Source organism: Armigeres subalbatus, chromosome 2 (genome assembly GCF_024139115.2).
Source record: "Armigeres subalbatus isolate Guangzhou_Male chromosome 2, GZ_Asu_2, whole genome shotgun sequence".
Taxonomy (NCBI): Eukaryota; Metazoa; Arthropoda; class Insecta; order Diptera; family Culicidae; genus Armigeres; species Armigeres subalbatus.
In genome coordinates this window covers 164186158-164207088 of record NC_085140.1, presented here as the reverse complement: position 1 = coordinate 164207088, position 20931 = coordinate 164186158, and the positions used below count along the sequence as shown (strand labels likewise).

The window sequence follows — 20931 nt, the reverse complement described above, 5'->3', positions numbered from 1 at the left end:
TTATATTTTATTGTTGAATTTTCCTTCTTTTAATCAAAGGCTGTCATTCGAGTTTTGCACATTAATATTTATTTGTGTTTAACCTTATTTTCATTGTTGATTCTTTCCATTCTTTTATTCATAACCTTTTCTTTCGAGTTTCGCATTTTTCTACCGCATATGAAATACCAACACTTGAAAACATTTCATTCTATAATTTTCTTTTTGTTGAAACATAGGGTATTCTTATTTTTATCGAATTTTTTCTAGGCTTTATTAACTTCAATTGTAATTCATGAAATTAGTTCTTCACTCATTTTCATCAAAATGATGATTCAAAATATATAATTTTAGCTTAACATACCATCTTCTAATGGCAGTAAATTTATTTTTATGTGCTCAAAAGATGATACGTTTTTGTTCACAAAATTTGTTTTTAAGTAACTATGCACGAATGTACAAAATAACCGTTACGTTACGCTGTAAAGTTGGGAGGGGTTTGCCAAAATTTGCATTAGGGAAGATCCATTAATTACGTAACGCAAAAATAGGCAATTTTCAACCCTCCCTCCTGCTCCCCCTATGTTTGACTTTTTGTAAGAAACATCTGAAAATTTTGTATAGATCGTCACACTTCGCTCAACCCTCCCCCTTACGTGATTTGTGAATGTTTGTGTTTCATTTTGAAGTCAACTAGTAACCCTCTAACGCCCAAGACCGCCTTCAGACGGGAAACTTTAATATTTTTTTTGACTTGTTTTTCATTCAACCTTCTGTTATTTTTTCGACTCTCTTTTCCTTCGACATTTTGTCATTTTGACCTTTTGTACTTTCAATTTTTTGACTTTCGACCTTTATCTCTTCAAACCTTTTGACTTTTCGACATTTTATCTTTTCGACCTTTTGTGTTCGACCTTTTATCCTTTCGGTCTTTTGTCCTTTCGAACTTTTATCCTTTCGGCCTTTTATCCTTTCGACCTTTTGTCCTTTCGATCTTTTGTTCTTTCGACCTTTTGTCCCTTCGATCTTTTGTCCTTTCGACCATTTGTCCTTTCGACCTTTTGTCCTTTAGAGCTTTTGTCCTTTCTACATTTTGACCTTTCGACCTTTTGTCCTCTCGACATTTTGTCCTTTCGACCTTTTTTCCTTTCGACCTTTTGTCCTTTCGACCTTCTGACCTTTCGACCTTTTGACCTATCGACCTTTTGTTTTTCGACCTTATGACCTTTTGACCTTCGACCTTTTGACACAGATTCGGAGCGACGACCTCGATAACAGAAATTGGTATGATTTACCAAAAAATAATACCAAAAACTTATAGATATGCAGAACACTCAAGGCATACCATGCTTAGGTATTTCAATACCAAACGAATAATAATTGGTTATGCATTTGGTATTGAAATATAATTTAATAACAGAGTATGTTATGGCTCAAGTATTGTGCATATTAATTTTTGGTATTATTCCTTCGGTATATATTAATACCTCTTATGCAGGGCTAGTTCATAACAGAATATGGTGTCAATAACAGAATCAAGTATTATTTAGCCAATTTCTCCTGCTTGGGATGAGGAAAAAGATTCAAGTAGATCGTAGGTATTCAGTAGCGAACCCGGAAAAGGACGTGGTATGTAGACGATGGATATTCGCAGTTGCAGGATTGTTAAGGAGATCCTGAAATATTTCCCGCGCCAAATCCGCGCCATTTCCGCGCGACATGAAATCCATTTCGCGACACATCTAATAAATTGTAAGCAAATACAAAAGATATTTTAGTTACTAGATAAAGATTGTCGCTTCGGTTCCCTTTGTTCTGCTGTCCGAAACATGTGTGGTACATACCTGTCAAATCGTATGGATTTTCCTTCTTTGACATTTAGCTCCCCTATCCTCGCCAGCAAAAGATGTTCCGGACAGCGACGACAGCGACAATCTTTATCTAGTAACTAAAATATCTTTTGCAAATACCCGTGAAATATAATGTTTTTTATCATAATTTACTGAACATCTTCTTTAAGTTTGTTTTTTATAATATTACTGATTTCAAATATGATTTTAAACTATAACTTTACATATATTTGTACCAAATTGAAAATAGGACTAAGAAACCCGCAGTTAGTATTACAGCATCCATTCGCCAACTGGGCTAAAACATCAGCCCAGTTACGCCACTTTTTAACTGGGCTGTCGAGGGGTTTTACGATGCATTACGATCAATGTTTTACATGGAACGACAATAATATACCATTTAGACTCCCCTCGCAGCCTAGTCTTTGTTTTTGCCTTTCTCGTACAACAAAGTTGTACCGAAAGGCTATCATTTCACTCTGAAAACGAACTTTTTACAGGAACATCTGACAGTAAAGTTTCTTATACCATTCGACTCAGTTTGATGAATCGAGGTGATGTCTGTGTGTGTGTATGTATGTGTGTGTATGTTTGTGTGTCTGTATGGTCACTTTTTCAACCTCAAAAACTCACACGATTTTCATGTACTTAGACTTAACTGATTTTATCGCAACAAGTTGCATTCCGCAAAGCCACTCTTTTAATTACTTGCTATTTAATTTCATCAAGATTGATTAATGCGTTCGCAGCTGACAAGGAAAATGGTTTAGGCAGTTTTCCATTTTTTCCCATATAATCGGGACTCGCGAGCATTGAGCAGTTACCATGCTATACAGTAGACGTTCGATAACTGCAAGTCATTTAACTGCAATGCTTTTAACTGCAATTCGATAGTTGCAACAGTCTTGCAGTTATCGGACCGCTAAACTTCAAACTGATGTCAGACTCAATGACAGCTGCATTGCGTTGCACATTTTGATGGCTTTTTATTGCCAGACGTCGATTGACAACCGTTTGACGTCTCGAATGCGTTGCAGTTATCGAACGGCATTCGTTAACTGAAAAGTAAACATTTTGCAGTTATCGAACGGATACTGTAATATAAATTACGTTCGCTCGATGGGTTCGAAACCTCGCTACTGCAATATCGATAACGCTAACGCAACGAGCAAAGCTTTTCAAAACTTGCAATGTGGAACGAGTTGAACTTGAACACGAAAACTTATCGACGAACAACGTACGCGCTTTTAAGTTTAGAGGCGACTCGATGATGTTTATACTTTATCGGAGCATTCGCACCAACACAGTTGTAAGTTTCATTTCTCTGTGGTTTCATCGTTGGCAACAGAAATTGCACTCGATATGGCCCGTTTACATATGAGCTAGTTCTAGCGGACAATGCACTGTCCGACAATACTACATAGCACGATTTTAGCATCATGTAAACAGGAATTGTCCTCGCTAATAAGCGTGGGCCATTACATTATGCTAATTTCGTGCTAGTATTGTCGGATAGTGCATTGTCCGCTAGAACTAGCTCATATGTAAACGGGCCAATAACGACATGATTAATGGCCCGTTTACATATTCGCTAGTTTTAGCGGACAATGCAATATCCGACAATACTAGCGCGATATTAGCACAATTTAAACGCTTATTAGCGAGGACAATTCCTGGTTACATTGTGCTAATATCGCGCTAGTATTGTCGGAAAGTGCATTGTCCGGTAGAACTAGCCTATATGTAAACGGGCCATAACTGCTGGTTCGTACGCTCGTGGCCATGGTGGTGTTTGCGTTTGTTTTGTGTCATACATTGGAAGTGGAAATAGAGGGGTTTCATTGATGATTCAACATGCTGTTTGGTTTGGGTGGTGTGTGGTATTGATGGGTGGTGTGGAGTTATAATGAAGTTTGGGTGATTTCAAGGGCAAATTTGAATATAGTTTTCGTTTTATACATCTCCTTATTTCCATATTATATTATGTATGCGGTTTTGTTAGTCTTCTATTTATATTTAGGAATCGTTCAAAAATGGCATCGGGCCTTGGCGAAGGGGGGTGGGGGTGTCGTTGGTTGAATAATCTTAAATGTATTTGACGTCATATTCTAGTCGGCCTTGAGAATTATTGGCTTAATTTTCAAAATGTTCGTGTACATTTCACTCCGAAATCGAACCTTTTATAGAAGTCTTGGAGACCCATGATGTTATATACCAACCCGACCAGTTAGTCATAACAATTATATCAATATGTGTTACAAATAACAATACTTGAAATAATTTCTCTGTCAAAAATGGATGAAAGAAAATTTCACGATCGTCATAAATAACTGCTTATTTTACAGAAAAACAAAATTGCCAAAATTTTTGGTAGATAGGAATTGGAAAAAAACGAAGTTACCACCTTCAGTATATCTTGATTTAGTCGAGAAAGGCATCGTCACCGCTAGGTGGATTAATTTGGGTTTTTGACGGAGAACTGCTTTACAACTGGGGTTTGGCCCAGTTAGCGAACGCTCAGTCCAGTTAAAAAGCGCCCAGTTAGCAAACTGTTGCTTACAACCCTTTGAGATGGCTTTTATCAGCACTACACGGTTAGAAAAAGTACTTAATTTTAGGTACTTCTTTTTCTTTTGTATCTCCCTCCTACTCCTCCTAGCAAAACTACTCAACAAGGGCATTAAAGTGTGGGAACCCAACTTGGAAAACTTGGCAAATAATAAAAAATCTGCCAAAACCACAATTTCTTCTGAAATAACAAATTATGCAACTTTGTAGTAATTATTGATCACAAGACAAACTTGCGTAGAGATTAAGGAATTAGACAATGAAGCTCCGTTTTTTAAACAAAACTTCTGTAAAACAATTATTTGAAGTCGTATCAAGAAACAAATAATACAAAATCTAACATAGTTGCAAGTTCCGTTGATTTGCCAGTTAGAATCCTGAGTTTCCTTCTGAAATTCCAGAGGAATGTTTTTGGAAAATTCTTTGGAAATTTGGCAAAATAGCAAGCATTTGGCACAGCAGAGTGTAATAGATTCGCACTCTATACAAATCCGCCCAGCCCGTTGTTGGGGGCATCCAGCATTTCACGAGCGCTAATGGCCGCCACAATCAAGCTCAGTTTTTGGTGGGGTGGAAACAATTTGAAGTTTGGCTTGTGTCGTTTGACACAAAAACGATCATCAAAATGATTAAATCATGATGATGATGATCGCTGCGATGTCAAACGACACAAGCCAAACGTCAAATCGATTGTACCCCACCAGAACATGAGTTAAATTGTGGCGGCCATTAGCGCACGTAAAATGCTGGATAGAGTGTGATGCTCTCGAACAATAAACAAGGTGCACTCACTTGACTGTGGATATACAACAGTAAAGCACATGTGAAGATTGGACAAATCGAGCATCCGAAAGATATTCAATTTGCAAAAAAGAGCTAACCGCGGTGGAGGTTGGTACTTGGATTCTGATGGTTTTCCGCAAACGTGACCTTTAAGTGGTCTTGTTGTGTAGGGGTTATCACGCCTGTCTAGAGAGTAGGAGGTTGAGGGTTCCAGTCCCTTCAAGAAACGTGGATTCTTTTTCGCAAATTTCATATTATAAATTCAGTAGAAAATCGAATTATAGCCGCTATCAAAATTGGATTTTTCTCACAATCCATACGTTAAACCTAATTTCGGAAGTGGTGCGCTGTATAGCACATCACAAAATGAAAACAGCGCACCACTTCCGAAGTTAGGTTTAACGTATGGATTGTGTGAAAAATCCAACTTCGTTAGCGGATATAATTCGGGTTTGCACTGAATTGATAATATCAATTTGTCCATTTCGAAACATGTGCTGTGCATATGCACAGCCAAGACATTTAACAAAAAATGGGTTTCGTATACGATCATTGATCAAAATGCTCGAATGGTGGGTGCAATTGACCTCCAGAAACGTCAAATCAGAGACTAGTATGATACTAGTATGAAGTATGATACGGAAAAAGTTCCGAACTGTATGATAGATACATTTTTGGAAAATATTCAAAAAATTGAGATAAGCTTCCGAATATGTAATTCAGTCCGTACCCTACATTAATCAGATTTTAATTACAATTTCTCTAGAATTTATTATAAGCATTTTAAAATGATCTTCCTATGCTGTGCTGTAGGATCTGTCAAAGTTAACACCGTCGTGTGTCTTCTTCTTATTTTTACTTGGATTCGTCTATATTCGGCCACATTGGTCAGAATTCTTGGAGCGGTGGGTGCAGTTGACCTCCACAAACGTCAAATCAGAGACTGACCCGCAGGAAAGCTGGCGGCCATTATCGCTCGCGGAAAACTGGATATATTTTATATTTGAAACTGAATATTTATTACGATGTGTGTTAGTAATAATACGAAGAACGGTAAATGATTACGCGGGTATTTATAAGGCTATCTGACGTTTATCTTCTTTCTCTTGCACGCGCACAGACGGGATAGGGTTTGTTTTCATATACGGAAACGCTTCCGAAGCGTCAGATAGCCTTATTTAGAAAAGCAGTTTCGCTCTTTTCAAATGTTAGGGACGAATAATTGCCGCTTTTCTCCACTATTTACTTTTCAGTGTATAGTGGGTACAAGAGCGATGATCGCGATGATGGATCACGTTCACGTTGAACAAACAAAACAGTAAAATTTGAACTGTCATCTAAAAATGTCCAACTAGAGGTGGCGAAGCTCATAAACAGTGAATTTATATTAAATTTAATAAATGCTGATTTGGACAAACAAATTTACTAATTTAACAAACCGTCGTTAATGTGTCGACTCATAATCGTCAACAGTTAAATGCAATAGGATACAGGAATATACCGAATATACCGCATAGTGATGTGAATACCTGACCTAAAAGTGAATGCAGCTGATGTGAATACGGTGAATAATATCTACCAGTACAAGCATTATTCCACTTAGATCGGAATCGCTTTTTGTGTTATACAATTACATGTTATGTACAAAAGTATATTGTAAAGTCTATATCAGGAAATAATACGTGGATAAAATCTTTGGTGATTAACAATTTATTGGTGATTATTCCTGAAAAATTAAGAAGAAAACAACTACAAGCATTAACTACGTGTCAGTACATCAGCATTTTGTACCAAGGGAGTAAATAGTGATCCGTGTGCATAATAGTGATAGTAAGTTTCAGGGCTGGTAGCGTGCCCCGTTTGAGTGATTTGAAGGCAACATAAATGTTATAATTTCTTAGCTGAGTAGCAACAAAAAAATTGGAAATTGTATCTCGGTACGATCAAATTTCTCTTCATTGATTTTATGTTTCGTTATAACTCAATTGGTTTTATTTTAATTTTGGAAAACATGTTGAAAATAGAACACTTTTTTTTGAGCTACAACCCTAAATTTGATGTTTTAGATCCATTTTAAAACTTTTTGGAAATTGGACTGCTGATTTTTCGAAATTGATTTAAAATAGTGCACCAAGATTCATTAAATTTTGGATTTAGGTTTATAATAAATTTAAGATATACAATAACCTCAATTCCCCTAAAAAAACAAAGTGCAAGTTTCATTCATCCATTGTCATACTAAACCATAAAATCTTTAGGAGCCCCGTAATCTGTTAGGTACATTAATTAGAACAACACATCGATGAAGAGAAATCGACGATCAATTCAGTTATGTTCTTATAATACTAAGTATGAGCTACGTAAACCTTCGGTTGCCGTCTACTGGATCTCTAAACATACAGGCATAAATCTAAATTTTTATAGACCAGTTTTTGAAGTAATTTATAACGGTGCAATAAATTTTATAGACCATTATTCCATCAATATCATCGTTCGTTACCAGCCCTGGAAATATTCAAGACACCCACTTTTGGAATCTTTTGATTTATTTAAAACGCCTCCCATAAGAGTTCATACCAACTACAACGCATGCTGTTGATGAAATGCGTAAGTCGTGCAACAGGTGATGAAACTATAACTTAATATCCCGCTAACTTGGAAAAGCCGGATCACAACGGTATGGAAAAGTTCCCTCTAAAAGGAACCAATATTTCCACATCATCTACGGTGGTTGGCACTCATCCATTGAGCGGTGATCATCCTTCTTATCAAGCGGTCGGGCGCAAGGTAAATACATATTCTTTTTTTATATGCTTGTTGATTGATAAATGTTTTATTATCATCGTGTAAATGAGATGCATTCAAAAATTATTATACTTGTGTTAGGTTTTATGATTGAGATAAATGGGAAGAGATTTACCTATCATTTATTTATTGCAGGTTTTTTCAGGGATGATTTATTTGCGACTTTATTTTTAGGATCTTTTGATTGGTTTTATGTATCTTATGTATACTGCTGTTATACGCATACATAATAATTCTTGTCCCATGTTGGGCATAAGAACCAATAGTTGACCCCTCCTCCTCCTCCTCCTTCTTCTTCTTCTTCTTCTTCTTCTTCTTCTTCTTCAATGGCTCAACATTCCAACTGAAACTTGGCCTGCTTTCCAATAGTGTTCAATTAGCATTTCCATAGTTATTTATTAATAATTGAAAGCTTTTCGGTAATCCTACACCTTATCTCGGAAGGAGAATCGTTGACCCCCTAGTCTCCCTAGTAGCGTAATTTACACTTGCTTCTATGAGGCGAAGAAACAATATGGTAAATTCGCGTAGTATCTAAAAACAAAATATGCATACATAAAACACTTCAACACTCAACACAAGACTTTATTATTTGAAAGTGTAACTTAATTAATGTTTCTTACTTATAGTAAACCCCCTGGGAGTATATAACAGCAAATATCATTCCCATAGTTACACTCAATTTGATTTTCATGTTCCGTTTCAGTATGCTCTACTATTAATGTGACCAGGCGTCCGCGTTTCGCGGGACGCTGCATTTTCAACTTCGTTTTACAAATTTATTTCAATTATACAGCCTTACAAATATTTTTATAATTTTTATGCGAAAAGCACTTTTTGAATACACTGGATTTTGTTTTTACGCGATTTACATTTTCTCAATTTTCCACTCATCCTAAGTGTTTAACGTATATTAATTATCATGTGATTTTTCTTTGATTTATTCTGGATTTTTTGAAACATGTTGCGAAGAGTTTGGTGGTAAATTGAAGTCACACGATCAAAAATACGAGCGAAAAAAAATCGTGTAAAAACAAAATCCTGTGTATTAATTTTCGAGCCAGTGACGCAATCCAGACAGGTGTCCTGCGTTTCGCAGAACATAGGATGTATAAAATAAAAGTGGGTGGTAATCCAGTCCAGTTGTAGAAAAACATCTTAAACACTGCGTGAGGGATACAGCTAAATCACGCACACTTTTATTTATTTAGAGAGCTCAATTATGTATACCCTACGAAACATACTTATTAGGGTGGTTCAAAAAATCAATTTTGCTCCACAACGTTCATCTGATTCTGTCCCATTTTCTGATTGTCCTCCGAAAATTTAAGCTGTTTTGGATAAAAGCTGAACAAACCGTTTCAAGTTTGCATGAAAATGAGTATGGAGAAATTAAATTTTCAATTGTTACTGATTATAACTCTTCCACATTGAGAAGATATCGAGTGCTTTAAAAGATGGAATCATCAGCTCATTTAGGGGTAATCGGGGCAATCCAGTATTTTGCGCTCGGTAATGGCGGCCAAGTGAGTGTCTTTTTGACATTCAAGAGGTAGAAAATATTTACACAATTTAATCAAAGTAGGCGTTGAATTCTTGAAAAATATTGGCACCCATCAGTCTTGTTCTTGAACGTCAAAATATGCTCTGCTGATTTTTCTTTTCGTTGCAATTATTTATGTATAACCATAACTTTTTATTTTAGCTTTGAAGATTTTCACCTCGTTTTTCAATTCATCTTAAAACAGCCTAAAATCCTGGGAATACACATAAGTTTATTGATTCGCTTTGAGAGGCGAATACTCAGAAGGATTAGATAGATGGCCGGTCCGGACTCCGGACACCAGGACGTCAGGATGAGTTTGACGGACATTAAATTTTATTTCAATTAATCGTGTTTGATTTCGTTTGAACGGACTTGTACGGATTCGATGATCGCAGATTCTTTCCCAAAATTCATTATTGAGTTGGCGGAGAACAATTGAAAACTGAAATACTTCAATGCGACTAAGAAAACTCGTCCGTCCAAAAAGAATTGCCCCCTAAGCTCTGATAGTAGAGTTGTCTGTCAAAATATATAAGTTCGCCTGTGTCTGCGTTTATCAAGTCCATTGAAAGCAACTTTTCGAATTCATATCAATATTAGTCAAGCTTACCCAAAGATTCTGGTGCCCGGTCCGTTTGACTATCCGCCAAACTGAGTTTTTGTAATACATCGTGCCATGGCGAGCAACTGTTATTGTTCATTATATTCTGGCCTTGGCCTTATACCAAAAAATTGTACTGGGCTTTGGTTAATTTAATACACGTTTAATTATGTCGCTATAGAATATTAAACAGACATATAAAAAACTACAATGAAAAAAATATTTTTGATAGAGAGAGCATAAACAACAAAACATGCGAATTGGATTCTGGACTTCACAAAAAAGTTTGTCCAATCGATATCTACAGACACGATTAGTTTATTTTTAGGTTTTATTACAAATTACAGTCAAACTTCTTTTCTGAAACACGAATTCCAATGATTCATACAAAGTAGATTAGATGTAATTGCGTCTAGCAGGATTGACATTTCAAAGTGGTTTGCTTGTGATTTTCATATTCTTCAGCTAAAAATTAAAGATGAATATTTGAAATTAGGGTTAAATTGTAGCGAAAGTAAGAATTAAACAAATAAATGAAAGATCCTTTTTTGACGTTTGTTGGTTCAAGGCAGAACTGGTGAGTGCCAATATTTTTCATAAATTCGTAGCCTACACTGATTATAAAACGTAAATATTTTCTACCTCTTGAATGTCACTAGGCACTCACTTGGCCGCCATTATCGAATATAAACGATTCATCTTCAAGCGTTTTTCCCGTTCCGTCTATCTGCTTCTAAGCTACATCCCATTTATCGTATTCAACGCCTTAAATTCAAACTAAACCACACTAAAAATTTGAAAAATACAATCATGAGAATCATAATACTTTTCAATAGATAAGACATCTATCTATCTATTCAATGGAACGGTATCTTTTAGTTTTAATTCAAGTTAAAAATGAGACGAGTCTTTATTGTTATATTTTAACCAGAAAATTAAAATATGTTTAGAATGATGAGACGGGTATTACATACATAACAGAAAAATGTCGTCTGTACAATGAAGTTTGAAGTAACTATTCCTCAATCATTAATTATTCCATTTTTAGTTTATTCCTTTGATAAATAATTTTCTTCCGGAAGGGCTGTTCTCGAACCACGTGGACAGATGTCGAACAGTTTCAGATGTGTACCTCCCTCCATCGGCGTACACATTTGCTCATGATTTTTTTTATTAATTTGTGTGAACCATGCATAAACCTTTTAAGTTGTTCACATTGTATAGGAATATCAGCTCCTAAATATTTTGAATATTGAATTTGACGAAAAATTCTCCATAAGCTAAAATCCCAATCAGTACACCCAGTTCTTTTTCTACACGGTTGAGTTTGATTAAGTCCTTTAGCGTCAATGAAACTATGGGTTAACCCCAAGAAAAAAATCACAAAAAATCAAAGAAAATTCAGGTGATGTTTAAAAAGCTGTGAAAGTTCAGGTTAACCGAAAAATAAAAGAATACCAAACGGTTAAAACAAATATTGGGTGTATAAAATATTAAAGATGCTTTTGCTCCGATGTGCTTATTCAATGCCGGACTTTCGTCATGAAACGCTTTGCGAGAGCAAAAATTTATTTGATCACCGCCTCTTTTCTCTTTCTATTTTGTTCTGATTGCGATTTTGTACCGATATGCTTTTGTACATCGGAACCAAGGAGCTAGACTTTACAAAGGTGGCGCAGATCAGCGCTGCGTGCCACTAGTTATCTCTTTCACTCTCCCGCTGTTCTTATGCAACGCAAATAGTGACGTCACTATTTGCGTTGCATAAGATCAGTGGAAGAGTAAAAGAGAGAACTATAGTGGCACGCAGCGCTGATCTGCGCCACCTTTGTAAAGTCCTGGGTGGTGCGGATAGAATCGATTTGGTTGTCAAAGTGAAGCCAAACTTTTCTATTGTGCCGGAGCCAAACATTGAAGATTGTGGTTATGTTCGTTTTAGATCTTATATTGATAAGTATTGTTATTATTTGGGGAAAAAATAAAAATAAACTTTGTTTGAGTTTTGCATTCTTTTTAACAAATATATTCACATTATATTTCGAGTGGAAAATGAGTAGGAATGTAACTAAAATGCACTCGTTACGAGATTTCACGAGATTCAGCAGCTGATTTGAGCAGGAATGTATGTAAACCATCGTAAAGTCATGTAGAGTCTCGCGCATTTGTGAGCCTTCATGCAGCATGGAAAGAGAAATTCGAAGAGCGGGAAATGTTTGACAGCAAAGTAACTGCAAAATAATTTTGCTTATGGAATTGATTTCAAAATATCCCGCTGCTCGCTTGAGAGCACAAAAGCGGCTCTATCCGCAGCACCCAGGTAAAGTCTAGCTCCTTGCATCGGAACCAAACGGTGCACTGCCAGCGACGAACGCTTTGACTACCTATATAGAGATGAGTGACGTTTAACGCTCGCACACTGATGTGCAATTCGGCATGTGTAAATACATGTTTGTTTTCCTTCTGCTCATAACCTCAAAATTGATCGAGTCATCACGATGGTTGCGAAGGAGTCAAAAAATATATGGAAATATACTCATTTTTACCCAAACTTTGCTGAGTAGCACCATCTAGGAGTGTTTGTTTTCCTTTTATCGCCACTCACACATTCGGACGTGAGAATCTCAATACATCGCTGATTACGGTTAGAACGGATGACCTACACACGGAAAGTAATGCGTGTATGATGCATGGCAAACCGTTCTCGATTGAAAGTGCATGTGATGGACAACATATGGCAGTGCGTCGTTTCGGTATCGTAGAGTAAAATATAACGCGCCCCCATCGCAGCATTTCGGTTGCCTCATATGCATGTCACATGGATCACATGCCGCCTATAACAAAATCGAGCATATTTTTCGATTATTTATTTATACCTAATCGTTAAATTTGTACAAAACATATGACAACTGTACATAATCCAAATATATATATTTGGATACGAATGACAAGAAATATCAGTGAAAACCGCATCTTAATAAATCGTTCCAATAATTAGTAATCGAATTTAATCTATGCCATGGTTTTCTGAAGCTAATTGCATAACTCATCAACAAGCAACATTGCTGCTCCTGGCGCAATAGATATCACAGACAAATTTAGGCTACTATGTTCGACTGCACGTTTCAGTGATGCCCTCAAAGAAGTTTACCAATCATGACTAAAGTTTCGCAACCTGTCTTAAAATCGATTATTAATTATTGGGGCGAATAATCAACATGCGGTTTTCGTTAAGTGAAAGCTGTTGAGTATTCTTTTTAGCTATGTAGGTTTTCTTTCAACGTGCGCATAATGGGGAAGCGTCATTAACAGTATAATGAAAAAATAAATCACCCGATACTAATTTGCATGCAAACTGGAAACGGCTTGTGCTAAATCAGTTTTAATCCAAATGAGCTCAAATTTTCAGAGGACACTCGGAACATGGTAAAGAATCAGATAAGCACTGTGGAGCAAAATCGATTTTTTGAACCACCCTAATATCACATGGATCACATGCCGCCTATAAAAAATTCGAGCATATTTTACGATTATGTATTTATAACATAATTGTCAAATTTGTACGAAACATATGACAACTGCACATAATCCAAATAGGGGTAGTAGGGGCAATATGAACATACGGGGCAATATGAGCCACCCTCATTTTGAGCTTATTGACAAGTTTTATCATGTAAAAGTTATATGATCTTTAAGAGGATGCTCCACATATGCCTCAACGTGAAAACCGCATTAAAATTCAATTCAAACATGAAAATACACATAAAAATGTAAATTTTCGCTGCATAGGCAAAATTATTATAAGATTTGAAGTTTATAAATTTGGTTTTGACACAAAAGTGCATCCCAACAATTTCCAAACGCATTTTTCGTCATTCATCGATGTAATATGAAAGGTAACATTCTCTAGTATAAGTCAACTACATTTGAATGATGTTTTTTGAGCTTTTAAGCGCTTTTCGGCACGATTTCCTTAGGTGGCCCATATTGCCCCGATCACCCCTATATATTTGGATACGAATGACAAGAAATCTTTCGAGAGTTTAACTGTTCGGGACAATATTGCTACCTGTGCAGTGCACAGGTTGCACATGCGGACACGACGCCTCTGTTTACTCTTTTGCCTTTTTCCGAGCAAATGCGTACTTAAAAAAAAGGGACTGAATTTCATAAGAGTGGTGCACAAGTGGTTCAAGCGAATGGGGGGCGCGAGGAGAGTTCCTGATTGGAAAGGAAGCAAGTGAGAGCAGGGCATTAATGTCCTTATGGAGTAATTAGGCTGCCTAGGCAGTATATTGCTTGGCGTCAACTTCAAGTTGTCGTAGTGGACAGTCGTGGTTGGGGTTGCAGAAATTCTGCATGGCCCGTCCCCTTCACTGGCCACCCTGTCTGTCACGACAGAACGAAGAGGATGAGTGGGTCTGCCTTGTAGCTGAGGTAGAAGCGGCATATGAGCCACCAACCTAGGGTTGCTTCGGCTTAGTAGACAAGTGGTGCCACCCTGCTGCAGGACGGGGTGATCACCATACTGAATGAGGACTATCTGTATTGTAAGAAGGCTGCATGAGGTTCCTCCTGCAGGGTTCCCGTAAATACTCTTGCTGTCATTCGAGCGGCATAGACAGGTGCAGAGATGCATCTGAACACGAGAACGCGTGTTCGTGTTCAAAACGTTCTGAACACTGCACACTGTTCAAGAGCTCTGGCCGAACTTAGCAACTTGTATCCTAGGAAAACAAACTCAAGCGACGGCATGCTACTCATTTTTCGGCTAGTAATGGAACACGTGGGCATCTAACGGATAGAAAACAAGCATGCTCGTATGTTTTTGCATAGTTCCAAATCTAAGGAATCTTAGTTATTATGATCGTTTTGCTTGCGTACCAACCCAGTGCACATTGAACTGTGTTCAGAGTTCAAAAATTTGAACACCAAGGCACGCTCTTGGCTCATGTTCTGTTCAGGATGCATCTCTGGACAGGTGAGTGTCTGGGCACATGGGCATGGCAAGGCAGTATGTCTTGCGCACATGTGGTGCAAGGAGAGTACCAAGAGAGTTGAGGTGCATACGTGCACTTGTGCACGTCATGTAGGGGGCGCAATGCCCAATAGTCATCCCCCGAAGTATTGCTTAGTTACGGGCCGGAGTTGGAAGAGTTGGTTTTAGTGGGTCGGGAGTGGTGATCCCATCCCTACATTATCTGGTTACGCCTCCCCAGGTGTCTGGTTGCAGATTTCCTTTCCCTTTCAGTGTTGGGAAAAACTCCAAATCTCAAAACTCATGGACGATTTAAATCAAGCGTGAGTTGAAACGCATCAAATCAATACTTAAAAACTCAAGGCTGAATTGAATCATCCATAAGAATCATCGTAGGTTTTCTTTTGTTTCATTCGTTAAAAACAGTGAATTGACGTTCATTGCATAGAACAATGGATACTCCTGCATGTTGAAACAAAAAAAAAAATACTCCCAAATTGGTTTGAACGCATTTTGGACCAATTTTTTTTTTTAACATGAGTGAAACAATACGATTTGGCACAATAACTTGAATTTTAGTATAGGAACTCCATGAGATACTCCTTTCAGAAATCCATCCATAAATATGCTTCAGGTTTTTCAGTGCTTTATGATGAATTTTCTCTACAGAAATTACTTGTAAAGTTCAATTCCATGCATTTCCACTCCAGTTGATGACCGTTGCTTTCACAGATAGAACATGTAGTACCTTTGCTTCGTACCTACATAATGAAGGTTCGGGAATTACTATTATGGTGGACTTAACCGTTCTTTCAGTAAGACTTGATGTTAGCAATAAAATGCAGGGATTTTTGGAGAATAAAATGCGATTGAATCTTGCTGACATTAAAAGTGTTCGATTCTACAATACTCGAAATTATGTATTCATTGCCAAATAACAGTTTTGGTTTTTATAACTTTCTAGAAGACCATGAAAATTCTACAAGACAGCTTTGAAATCAATGGCGATTCCATAATCACAATCTGCCTGTTCAAAAAACTCATATTTGAGTTGTAAATGCACGTTAAAAGTATATTTTGATGACTAACAAAACATTGAATTAAACAATTTACCCTATTTGTATGTGTTTGTTGCTAAATTTTGTACAATAAATGGAACTGTTGTTAATTTGTATCGATAAGCATTAAGCCCGCAGTCTAAAGACACTATATACGCGAAATCTGATCCCTGAACAAACAAATCAACCGGCAACCTCGAATGCGCAACACTCCTGATGTTGCATAAACTTTTCAAATTGGTCTATTAGATTTTCATAAATCAACAATATTGAATTAGTAACGCGTTCACCAAACAAAATAGGGTTGGGAATTCACGATAAACAAGTAAACTTTATTTCAAACCATTTGTTGGGGTTGATTAGCTCAAAATTATCAAAAAATTACAAAATAATAATTGAAACATGTGTATTTATGATAATCGAAATAGCCCTTACCAAATGTTACGCCCGATTTTTTGGAATGACAGATCTCTTGCTCGATTGGAATGACACTGACAGTAAATTTGGAATTCCAATTGAAACATTTCCCGTCTTTGTTTATAGTGTCTTTACCGCAGTCCACTGTTTGTCATAATGACAAATATTTGTAAAGTTTATCCGGATATCAATCAATCTGATTAGAAATCGACATGGATATCAGGGGCCCTCCTTAGCCTAGCGGTAAGACGCGCGGCTATAAAGCAAGACCATGCTGAGGGTGGCTGGGTTTCGATTCCCGGTGCCGGTCTAGGTTATTTTCGGTTTGGAAATTATCTCGACTTCCCTGGGCATAAAAGTATCATCATGTCAGCCTCATGATATACGAATGCAGAAATGGTAACTTGGCTTAGAAACCGTGCGGCTAATAACTGTGGAAGTGCTGAATGAACACTGAGCAGCGAGGCGGCAATGTCCAAGTGGGGATGTAATGCCAATAAGAAGAAGAAGAACAAACAGTGTGCTGATAGCTTAAGTATTAGAGTGGGGCGCAGTTGTATGGTAAAACGCAAACCTCATCCAATCAAATAAGATCAAGGTTTTTCTGGCTCGTTCGGAGATCCCAAAATATAGGTTCGATTGGTTGCGTCTCCGCTTTCCACATGGCGTTTGAAGTTTGTATGAGGATTATTATGGAAAAACGTATTTTTTTGCATTTTTGCTCCTATCGGCTTTGGTTTATAACAAATCACGTCATTCAATACGTTTGCATATACAGTATCCCCCCGCTTATCAGGACCTCGCTAGTCCGACGACTCGTTAGTCCGGATCTCGCTAATTCGGAATTTTCCGGATTAAAAAGTATCAACACCCATTTAAACACATTATGCTGTCAGTTTTCAAATTTGTGCTGTGATTTTGTTTTGATTCATTTGTATGGATTTGACAGTCGGATTAACGAGAGAAACCCCGATAGTCCGGCCATACATTTGTCGGATCAGCGGGGGTATACTGTAGCCTGAAGGATGCCGAAAAACTTTGCTGAAGAAGGTACGTCAATTGAGCAAACTACTGTATATTGTCGCAAATTGGTACTTGGGATTAGTACCTTTTCCTATACAGTAGCAGTTGTATACCTGGCCACGTCCTTACAATCACGGAAGGGAAGGAATGTTAGTTCAACATCTACTAGTGAAGATGCAGGGAACCCGTACTAGCTTCATAGATGTCTCGGGAAGGGAAATTATTGTTAGAGGGGGAATGTTAAAAACATTGTAATTCCTACATGGTTCAATTCAACCAGAGGAAAAATCCTTACTGCCAGAGGCAATTGAAATGTATTAATAACAACTAAAAAGTAACATAGCAAATAAGGATGATAGTGTTAAGAAAACACGGAACACCTAGTCTAAGAGATGAATGAATGTATTAGATAATAAAATAAAATTAGTTAGCAAATAAAATTAGTTTAAAAAAATGTTAGTGGATTAGGTGAATAATAGGGAGTATAGGGAGCTCTATTTGACAATATAGAGCGCTGGTCAATAACAGTATATGCTGAAAAAATATTAAAATATATTCATCAATTTACTTACGAACCGTCCAATGCAGGACAAAGTAACCCGGATCTTACAAATGTTCGCATCATATACAAAACGTTCAATCGCACACTTATTCACCGAACGTTAAAACATAATCAAAAACTCGGATTTTACGAATGTTCTGCATCCTACCTAAAACACGGCCGATCGCGCACCAATTATTTACTCACTCGACAGCGCGAACTATCTGCTTACTGAGCAGAAACACGACGAAACAGGTACTGATTGGTTTTCATTTCGACTTCTACACTGATAAAAAAATACACGTTCGATTCATGTTTTTCGGAATATGGATATTTTCAATCAGCTGACACCATGAAGTCTAGTGTAATCCACATCGCTATGATGTTCTTGACATTCTTATTTCAAATGACAAAGTTAGTATCTGAATTCATTATTGATACACCACGATATGATATGCATATCCATGAATACCCATAACAAATACACGTTCGACTCATATGTTTCAAAATGTTGATATTTCATTCCAAGTTGTAACAATTTTCAGCTATCAGCGATAGTGAACTATAGTTTTATATTAAATTCTACTTCAATAAAGAAGAAAAATACTATGTTTGAATATTATTTATGAGGAAATATATTCGTGTTCGTTCGTGTTTCTATAATGGTTATAAAGCGTTGGTGGAAGGAAGAGGCATTTCACTGTTCAGTGACCCAAAGGGCAGAAGACATTGCGGCATGTGTGGAACAAGCAATTTTGCACATAAATAGACGAAAAAAGAGAAGTTTACCAAATTTAAACTAAACTGCTGTCTTAGGTAAACATAAGTTAATGCCTACAAATCTATGTACAAAGAAGCTCTCGAAATCTTTTTATTCTATATACAAGTTTAAAACTGTAAAAAAATGTAGATATCTTGTTTTTTTTCTTTGAATAATTTGTTTTTATTTCATTTGATTCATTCGGAATGCGATTTCTATTATACGGTTGAAAACCAATAACAATACAGAAGTTAGTTGAATATTTTATTATTTTTTTATATACTCTTATAAATATTTCAAAATTGAATTTCTTGCTCTGGGAAAACTGACCTGACCTGCTGTGGCTCCTCGTTGGTGTTGAATCTAATCGGAGCATACTAACTTGGTGCATTTTCTTATTTATTGCATGTTCTCTTCCCACTGCTGCGGCATTTGTTTTTCATAAAAACAACGACGAATCCTCAGTATCGGTCCCTCGGAATATCCTTTGCGACGTACGTACTTCATGGCGGCTTCCTATTATTGGTAGGCATCAGCACCGAACCGATCACGTTTTCCGGCAGCAATCCTTTGAATTTCCTGGCGATATGTGTAGATGATGAGAATCCTATTTATTGGTTGCAGATTTCGGAAGATGAAAGCACTTACCTGTCCTAGAATAAACTCTTCGGCCTCAGTTCGTTAATGCTGGTTGGTGTGGTTCAGCATTTCTAAAAATAATGAATACAATCACCTACATTTTAATCAAACTTGTTCGAATTTTATTCTATCTGTTCGGAATGCGATTTCCGTCATAGTTTCGAAAACCAACGAGAGACGGTTTTTCTAATCAAGTATAGTTGAAGTTATGAAAACTGTTTTTCGAAATGGATTTCGATCCGCTGACGGAAATCGGATTCCGGACGGAAAGGCAATCGTCATTATCATTTAAATATGAAAGAAAACACGAAATTCACTTGTTATAACAAACGAAATTCAACACGAATACCTTTCGATATCACATATCAAACAAGTGACTCTGACAAGTCAAGCAACAGAATTCTATTTGTTTTACACGTTAATACCGTGTGGTTTGTTTATAAACAAATGCAGAGTTTCGAATGAGCGATGTCACGTTTTACACGTGATATTGATTTGCTTTGACAACATGCGCAAATTCATGTGTAGAACACACGGTCCTCTCGTGTATTTTTTTATAGTGTATAAAACATTCTTCATGCCTGAAGTATCCTAACGGAACTATCAAATCTACACTTTCGCCTCCCATTCTATCATGAACATATACATCTAAGTTTTGAAGATGATATTAGCATTTCCATGTCATTAAATAAAGTACGTTTTCCCATACTAATTTCCATACAAACTTCAAACGCGATGCGGAAAGCGAGGGAGTACAGTTGTTTGGAACCCCGAATAGTTTCCAAAAACCATTGATTTGAAAAAAAATGATCCAGATGCCCCTCTTTAATAAGTAGTTTTTACATTGTTAAATAAACTCTTAATTGGATAATAAAAACTTTAATCGAATTTGGTACATGTGGATCAGAGGATTTAAATTAATAAATAAGGATATTTAATAACATTTCGTCTACCCAACTGTCAATGCTTATATCAAAGACAGCATGCAGGTTTTATCGTACTTACACGTAGCGGTGGAAAGCAAACGTAAACATTTCATGCAGAATATGAACAGAACATGCGCAGATAATGCTTCTATTGATTTTTTATCAATTTCCCCTAAACAGCGGATCCGTGAATTGGCTGAATAGATGCAGTTTGTTCGGAAGATTGTTGATGGCGTTTCAGTGGGTAGATCAAAGGATACAAAATTGCATTCCGCTATGACTGTTGCAGTTTAGGTAAATCAACTCGTAGGAAAAGAATCCATATTGCTATACATCTTTGAATTCCAAGTGATTTCTTATCTAAATGGCCTAGCGGTCGTGTGACAGCTTGTGAGAAGACTGTGCAAATAGCAGCCCAGATCTAGAGAAAGATTATTTATTTTAATGAACCAGAGGCAAG

At 36.9% G+C, this 20931-nt stretch overlaps 1 protein-coding gene across 11 annotated transcripts in view; it reads left to right on the top strand.

The window, feature by feature from the left end:
• The first annotated feature begins 6495 nt into the window (after positions 1-6495).
• LOC134211110 (H(+)/Cl(-) exchange transporter 5) overlaps positions 6496-20931 on the top strand; it is a 35596-nt gene continuing 21160 nt past the window's right edge. The window contains exons 1-2 of one of the 11 annotated variants that reach the window (XM_062687739.1): positions 6496-6744; positions 7749-7967. In XM_062687739.1, the coding sequence (XP_062543723.1) occupies positions 7860-7967 (108 nt within the window). In that variant the 5' untranslated portion in view covers positions 6496-6744; positions 7749-7859. Of the gene's footprint in view, positions 7011-7604; positions 7968-20642; positions 20766-20902; positions 20927-20931 lie in introns of those variants that run through there. The other 10 variants (XM_062687738.1, XM_062687735.1, XM_062687737.1 and 7 more) reach the window with 10 other exon arrangements.